General features: G+C 49.0%; 1 protein-coding gene across 2 annotated transcripts; it reads left to right on the top strand.

Annotated features, from left to right (window-relative positions):
• Positions 1 to 3,412: 3,412 nt before the first annotated feature.
• ZBTB32 (zinc finger and BTB domain containing 32) lies at positions 3,413 to 8,119 on the top strand. 2 transcript variants are annotated; one of them, XM_053605801.1, is made up of 6 exons: positions 3,413 to 4,623; positions 5,636 to 6,624; positions 6,918 to 6,991; positions 7,101 to 7,169; positions 7,272 to 7,436; positions 7,609 to 8,116. In XM_053605801.1, the coding sequence occupies exons 2-6, from the start codon at positions 5,735 to 5,737 to the stop codon at positions 7,887 to 7,889; spliced, it is 1,479 nt and encodes a 492-aa protein (XP_053461776.1). In that variant the 5' UTR covers positions 3,413 to 4,623; positions 5,636 to 5,734; the 3' UTR covers positions 7,890 to 8,116. The 2 variants fall into 2 exon arrangements, with proteins under 2 accessions (XP_053461776.1, XP_053461777.1); XM_053605802.1 differs by having other exon boundaries at positions 3,413 to 6,624; positions 7,644 to 8,119.
• Positions 8,120 to 8,347: the final 228 nt, after the last annotated feature.

Below are 8,347 nucleotides of genomic sequence, written 5' to 3'. Positions count from 1 at the left end.
GAAATCAACCCAGGTTGTTGTATTGATGATATTTTTATACTCACAGAGCAGGATGTTATTATATCATTTCACTCAGCTGTTCACTCAGGTAGTAAAGCTTTTGGAGTGTTTTCATGTACACCAAGTTCTTAAACCAGCGGTGGAGGTAAAGGAGGTGGTCTATGAGTGGACTTCAAAGACTGTGAGCTCCTGGAAATCCTACAAACTATATGTGTGTATGTATTTGGGAGGGGTAAGGGAAGGCAAAGGGGCTATATGGATAAGCAAGAAGGAATAACCTGTCCAGGGATGGGCATCAGAGGAATCTGTTAATCTCTTGTCATTCGTTCATGTAAAAAATGGCATGAGCATCTATAATTTCCTAATGCAAATAGTTGGTCCCATGGCTTATATTCTCAACTGATGGTAAACCCCTAAGAGGTTAAGAACCATCGGAATAAAGTAGGCTCCTGTATGGGGGCTGGGCAAGAGCACGAATGGAGATTCTTTTTTCTCACATTTGGTTTTGGCCCATCCTTCAGAGTGTCTCACATACTGGCCTGCACATCCAAGCTCAGTCTATGTGAGTGCATGATCAGGGCCTAGGATGTGTACATCAGTCACATGAATATATACCTGGAGCTGGAGCCTGTGTAGGCCGTGAAAGCAGGCTTAAAGTCTTCTGGTCCAAGAAATACAGGGTTCCAAATTCTGAGAACATCATCTAGATGTGAGATGGCAGGGGAGCTCACAAGGTACTTCCTCGATGCCTTTGAACTCAGCCCATAGGAAGGGAACCAGCCAGAGGAGGTCAGAGTAAGGGCCTTTTGCCCAGGATTAAGTCAATACTGGAATTCAGTACTGGTCTTGAAAAAGCTTCTATGAGGAATTTGAGGCTCTTGGAAGAGTTAGTACCATATGAGTGCCAAAGAAAAAGGCCAATCATGGCTGGGCGCCCATGGCCAAGTGCAGTGGCTCACACCTGTAATCCTAGCACTCTGGGAGGCTGAGGCAAGTGAATTGCTTGAATTCAGGAGTGTGAGACCAACCTGAACAAGACTGAGACCCTGTTTCTAAAAATAGCTGGGCATTGTGACAGGTGCCTGTTGTCCCAGCTACTAGGGAGGCTGAGGCAAGAGAATCACTTGAGCCCAAGAGTTTGAATTTGCTGAGAGCTTTGACACCATGGCACTCTACCAAGTGTGACAAAGTGAGACTCTGTCTTAAAAGAAAAAAGAAAAAAAGGCCATTCAATGTGACGATGCAGTGGAACCTAAGTCTTCTGACTTCTACTCTAGTTCTTTTTCCATTTAATCCACATATCACATGTGCTATGATAGGGTCTCAAGCACCTATTCAGCTTACCTGGGCATGACTCTATCTGGTTCTTGGGTTATACACAGCATAGATTTTTAAGGGGGAAAAAAAATAACCCTGTGGTATCTCTTTTCTGATATGTGTTAGATATACTTAACTAGAAAGAGTGAACATCTTTATAGTTCATGCAATATTTGGATAATTGGTCTTAATCTATATAAAATGCTATGGGGAATTTAACCTTAATTTGTGGAAAGAGATGTGTTCTTAGGAAGAATGGCTAGTTCACAGATTTTTTCTAAATTCATTCTTGTTCAACTTGGATTGTGAAGAGCCAATATTTAAAATAAGTGAGATATATGGTGGACACCTATAGTGCCAGCTACTTGGGAGGCTGAGGCAAGAGAATCGCTTGAACCTAGGAGTTTGAGCTATGATGTCACAGCACTCCACCCAGGGTGACAGCTTGAGACTCTGTCTCAAGAAAAAAAAAGTGAGATAAAAGTAGAATATTTCTCATAAAACATATAATCATTCCTCTAGGTGGCCTATTCTGATGGTTTAATTTTAATTCTAATATTTAAAGAGAATATATATTTATATTGTGGTGTTGACATTGTTACATCAAGCTGGGTTGTGCCTGAGGAGTTTATGTACAAGGATTTCTGGAAAGCTCTGATTTTGCAATCAGGGTGTGCACTGAGCCCCTCACACATTTTCTCTGAACATCTCCTTGGTTAAGCCTATCAGTAAGAATAAAAAATATCAGATTTCATGCTTTATTCAATGATAACAGCAATAAAAAGGGACTGAGAGGTGAAATCCTTTTCCCACATGTTCTTTTTCCTATTATGTTCAACCTAATCTCTCCTACCCACTGTCCCCTCGGCCAGGATGCAGACTTGGGTCCTCATAACCTGTGATTTCCTTGATCTTCCCCAGTGGAACAACTATGGATGATTCCCACTGAGTCATCTTGGGAAGTGGAAGGTGGGCAAGGCTTATGAGACCAGGAAAGGGAGGACTTTCAAAAACAGCAACAGTTAGCAGTGTCATTACCCTTCCAAGTCAAAGTGCTATTTGCTTCTGCTTCTGCTGTCACTGCTTCATACATGATGGCTGGTCTGCACTGTCAAAAAACGTGGGGAGAGGTTAGGCAAGCACCTAGAATGTCACCAGCATAAGGGATATCCTTAGGTGGGGTAGACACCAAGTGGGAGGCAAGATGGGGTTTCCCATGATTGGGGGCTTTTCTTCACAGAATGGGAAGTCCCCTTCACCTCTTTCCTCCCTTTTAGGTTCCCTGAAAGCCCATTCATGCTCCTTGTCAACTACATTTGGGTGACAGAGGATGCTGCTCATTAAGCACAGTCTCCAACTCTCTTGATCATCAATTTGCAAACCACGTTGGGGGGAGCTGACTCACAGGCACATGATGTAGAGTTGGGAGGTGAGGGGATCACACCCCACTGGGTGATGATGTCATCTTCCAGACCCCTGTACCTTTCCTTCTATACCTGGGGCTTCTCCCTCATAACACTCCCCAGTTATTCCTTATCTTTAATGATAGTGTATTTCTATGTTGGAGGAAGGACATTTCCCTCTGTGAATATATGCATCAGAGGGATTGCTGCTTTGTGTCTTTTATATGTATGTCTAAAGTGCCCCTGGGTGTGGTGGTATGAGGAATTAAAAAGCTCAGAAATGGAAAATATTTAACCCTCCGGGTAGCAGATGAATACAGCTTGCACATTTGCATTTTCCCTTTCACTCTGACTCATCTTCCCCTCTCCTTACCCGAGTGCCCCTCCACCAGCCTCACCCATTGACACACCCTGTCTGATGTAGGTGTCTGCACCCAAGCTAGAATGAGAAAGAAGGTATGGTAGGTCTAGAGGGACAAAATAAGAAGCCAGTCTGAACATTTTGGAGAAAATGGGAGAAATGGGCACTTGAAGACACAATATTTGGGTTTAAGAGGTGAGCCCAGGGGGCATTTATCTTCCATTTATTTATTTATTTAACAGAGTCTCCCTCTGTGCCCTGGGTTGAGTGCTGTGGCATCATTGTAGCTCACAGCAACCTCAATCTCTTGGGCTCAAGCAATCCTCTTGTCTCAGCTTCCCCAGTAGCTGGCATTACAGGTGCCCACCACAATGCTGGGCTAGTTTTTCTAGTTTTAGTAGAGACGGGGTCTCACTCTTGCTCAGGTGGTCTCAAACTCCTGAGTTCAAGCAACCCACCTGCCTTCACCTCTGAGAGGCCGAGCCACCGCGTGAACCACCGCGACCAGCCCTTCCAATTATTTATTGTTACCTATATGATATGCCAGGCACATAAGTGCTTCATTTGTTGAATGAATAAGAAATCTACAGGATCAGGGATAACAGAATAGTAAGAAACATAAAAAGAAACTTGAGCATCTCAGACCTCATCCCTTCCTCAGATGAAAGAGTGCTGAAGTGTGAAAAGAGGGGAAACCTTTGGGGACGTTGACTCCTTGGGCAGGAAGTGAAAGAAACCCCTGAGTCCTAATTTCAGAGAAATGCCATTTGTCATCAGCCCAAGAAAAGGAGGTTTTCTTTTCGAAGACCACCGCAGGCCCTTCCTGGGGTTGCCCCCTTCAGAGCTTGATGGGAGGATCTGAGTCACTCACACACCCTGTCCCTGATGGCGACCCAGATGACAGGGGTCATTACCACAGAGCGAATGAGGCTTCCTAGCACCAAGTCAGGGAGCGGGAGGGAGGGTCCTTTTGGTCCTCATTCACCCTCTCCTTGGAATCCACATGTTTCAGTCCTTTTTGCTTCTGTAGTTGGAAGTAAAACAGCTTCCAGCTACTAATGTTCTACCATCACCTCTAATATATTTGATCAGTGCTATGCACTTAGAAACCACTTTCACATTCATCATGTCATTTCATCTCCTCCAAATGAGAGACTATCCCTATATCATAAATGAGATAACTGAGGTTCAGAGAGGTAACTTGCCCAAGGTTACTCAACCAGTAAATGGCACAGATGAATCTCAAATACAGTCCTTGGAGCTACAACTACAGTTTTTTGACCCTAGGAGTTCACAAACGAAATAAGAAAACACACAGTTAGGAGGCAGAATGTCTGGGTTATGGAAGTAGAGGGGGTGGTGTCTCCTATAAAGCAGAGCCAGGATTATAAAACCACACCCCCTTGGAGGACTGCAGCAGACTGTTATTTGGCACATCCAATAGAGGACTGTGAGGTTGTGGGCGGGGCTAGCTGGGGGAGGGGGGTCCAGGAGCCCCAACAGCAGTTCAGAGCATGTGGCATCCCAGAGGAACCTACAATGGTGAGTGGTTGCTTCTCCCCAGCTGACGCTTTCTTCCCATCACAATTCTCTTTTTGTCCACTCCCTGCCAACTTGTAGCCCTCTCCCCTATTCACAGGGAGCTTGCACCTAGGACTATGCCCGCTGAATGCTAAGATACTTAGGTTCTATATTCCTCGTGCCTGGGTTCCCAGTTCTCTTCTTAAAAGCCAATGTGGTGGTTTTGATGTGTGATAAACTCCTGCCATGTTGGTTTTTGTCTTCCTATTCTTCACTTGTCTTTTGAAAAACAAGAATAAGCCATTTCCTTATCCTAATCTTGAGAGGAAATAGCCTCCCTCTCTATAGAGTTCACATTTCTCGTCTCCTACTTCCTTGGAGTCACTTCTCCAAGATCTCCCTCCATCACTGGGTCAGAAGCCTTTTCTTCTGTGGCTTCTGCACCAACTTTCTTAACTTACTGGGTGGGAGTCTTTGGTCTGTTCTCTAAAGATATGTTCTAGAGGCTTCAGCTTCAGGGCAACGATTGACCAATACCTTAGAGCCTGTCCTCCTGCAGCCATAACCCCTGTCTTGCTGCCCTCCCATATTTCAGGGATGATGGGCTTGTGGAGAGAGGGCCACTAGCTTTTGAAGCTCTCCCATGAAGCTGTGTCTTGCTCCATCCCTAAAGGCTAGGGTTGACTGGGTTTCCTGATGATCCCTTTGTCTGGGATGAATGAGGAAAGCCTGGCTTACTGAGAGGGCTTTCTTTGCAGAGGAACTTGGAGAGGAAGAAGTATAAGTCAGAGACTGCCCATATATACTAGTCTTAAATTCACTAATTAATATTTGTGTCAACTGCCTGGCCCTTGCTCTTTAAGTCCTGATTTTGGTCTAATTTCCATTCTCCCTCCATTATCCCCACCCCCAGCTCCTGTTCTGATTCCGGATAAGCTCAAGTCCTCTCTTGGGGTAGTTTATCTGTTCCACTCAGGACAGAGGGCTCTGATCTAGAATGAGCAACTCACTTTCTCTCCCCTCACCTCCACAGGCTTGAGAATATGCTGTTCTTCCCTACCTTTTCCATCATGGAGCCCACATTGTTGCCCTTCTTTTAGAGCCTCTGAGACTGGTACCCAGGCAAGATATAATGCCTCTGCCTGCCATAAGACTGCCCAGTCCTTATGGCTCTGATCGGCTGGTACGACTGGCAGCCAGGCTCCGGCCAGCACTCTGTGATACCCTGATCACCGTAGGCAGCCAGGAGTTCCCCGTCCACAGCCTGGTGCTAGCAAGTGTAAGCCAGCAGCTGGGCCACAGGGGCCAATGGGCTCTGGTAGAAGGCATCAGTCCTTCCACCTTTGCCCAGCTTCTACGTTTTGTTTATGGAGAGAGTGTAGAGCTGCAGCCTGGGGAGCTGGGGACCCTAGAGGAGGCAGCCAGGGCCTTGGGAGTGCAGTCCCTGGAAGAGGCATGCAGAAGGGCTCGAAGGGACAGGACTGAAGAGGAGGTGGATCTAGGGCTGAAGAAACATCAGGAAGAGCCAGAGAAACCCACAAGGGATTCTGAGAGAGGACAGAGAAGGCTTGGAGAGAAGCAGAAACAAGAGAAGTATCTTAGAGCTGCTGAGAGAGAACAGGAGATGTTACACAAGCACAGACCACCAAGAGAGAGCCCTGAGATGGCAGGGGCAACAAGGGAGGGTCAGGGGGAGCAGGTGAGATCAAAGGAGGAGAAACTCAACCAATCCCCTATTTGCCATGGGACAGCAGATGGGAAGCAAGGCATGGTCATGTGGGTGAGGAAGAGTCTAGGGAGCTCTGAGGAAAGTCTGCGGGAGTTCCCTGGCTCCCTTCCCCCACCAGGTTCCTTCCAAACCAGCATCATCCCTAGGCCCTGGTGGGCTGAGGCCCCTTGGTTGGGGGGCGGCCAGCCTGCCATGTGGAGCATCCTGCTGTTGCCCCCCAGATACGGCACTCCCTTCTCCCATAGCACCCCCATGACTGGAGCCTGGCAGGAGGTCTGGCCTCAGGACCAGAGGTGAGTGAATGGTCTAGGAGAAGGCTTTCAGGCTGGGAGGGAGTGGCTCAGGAGAGGTGGCCATGATGGCTAGAAAGGCACCATGTCCTATCTCTACTGTGTATTTTCTGAGCTGGGGATGGGACAAGAAGCTACTGCCACAGGGGAAGCCAAAGCCTTGCCCTTGAGGATTCAGGACACACACACACACACACACACACACACACACACACACACACACACACACCCCCTTTCAGGAAAGGGCCAGGCTCCAAGGTTTTTCCCAGGCTGTAACTTTCCCACCCCACTTCCAGGATCCCACTGGCCCTGAACCCCCCCAAAGGGCTCTGGAGCCAGAACCAGTTGGCCTCCTCCAGCCCCACCCCAGGTAAGCCCCTCACTGTCCTGCATACACCCTGTAAGCGGTCTCTCCTCTGGGGCTGGTGCTCCTGGAGTCCAGCCTGAGCAGGGCCCCTACCTCATTCTGCTCCCTCCAGGTTCCCTCCCCCAGGGCCCTGCACAGCTCAGCCCTGGGGAGATGGAAGAGTCTGATCAGGGGCACACAGGTGAGTAGGGTGAGGGCACTTTTGCCTCAGCCCCACTGTAGTCTCTGATTTCTTGCCTGGGATTCCCGGCCTTGCCCTCCTTCAACTTGTCTGTCCCCACAGGAGCACTTGCAACCTGTGTGGGTCATGAGGGCACCAAAGGCCACCCATCTCAACAACACCCTCCCCCAGCCCCTTCCCCTCGGTCTCGGCCTTATGCTTGTTCTGTGTGTGGGAAGAGGTTTTCACTCAAGCATCAGATGGAGACACACTATCGAGTCCACACAGGTATGGGTGCTCTGCCTGGTGTGAATCACCTGCTTCTTTCCCAACTCCAGTCTGCCCACTCTTGAGCCCCATTCCCATTACAATTCCCTGGTCGCCCAATCTACCCTCAGCTTGGGCAGCCTTTGCTTCCTTCTTTCTTCTTTCACCGACCTTCCCCCTCCGCCTGCCCTAGGAGAGAAGCCTTTCTCCTGTAGCCTTTGTCCTCAGCGCTCCCGGGACTTCTCTGCTATGACCAAGCACCTGCGGACGCACGGGGCCGCTCCATATCGCTGTCCTCTGTGCAGTGCTGGCTGTCCCAGCCTGGCCTCCATGCAGGCACACATGCGAGGCCACTCGCCCAGCCAGCTCCCACCCGGATGGACCATTCGCTCCACCTTCCTCTACTCTTCCTCCTCCTCGAGGTCATCCCGGGCCTCGACCTCTCCTTGTAGTCCCTCCTCCTCCACTACCTGAGGAGGTGTGGATAACTTCTTTGGGCTCAGCCAAGATTCTAAGAATGAAAATCGGGTCGTCTGGGCTTCTGACCCAGCACCGCTGCTAAGGTACCTTAGCAAATTCGGCCCCAGGAGAGCCTCGGGATGACCGCAGGTCGCAGGCCCCTAGGCCAATCAGCCCCTATAGGGTGAGGGCACTGAAGTTTACATGAGTAAAGGTAAACTGTATGGGGGCTGTCGATCTCATTACCATAATAAAAGAGTTTCCTGTACTCTCCTTTCAAGACTAGAAAGCCGAGTTTAGTCTGTACGTCTAGGTCCCCCAGCCTTGCCCTTGTCCTGTAGCGGCCCCTAGTGGCTATGAGTCCCCTGTCCAGCGGGGTGGACACTTCCTCTGGCCCCGGGGGCGTCTCATCCTCTCTCGGAAGCAGCCGGCCGCAAGGGGTCGGTGTCCAAGCAAACTTCGCAGCATCCCCT

This window comes from Nycticebus coucang, chromosome 10 (assembly GCF_027406575.1).
Source record: "Nycticebus coucang isolate mNycCou1 chromosome 10, mNycCou1.pri, whole genome shotgun sequence".
In the NCBI taxonomy this organism is placed as follows: domain Eukaryota; kingdom Metazoa; phylum Chordata; class Mammalia; order Primates; family Lorisidae; genus Nycticebus; species Nycticebus coucang.
The sequence above is the reverse complement of the archived record's forward strand: the minus strand, read 5'-3'. Positions and strand labels throughout refer to the sequence as shown.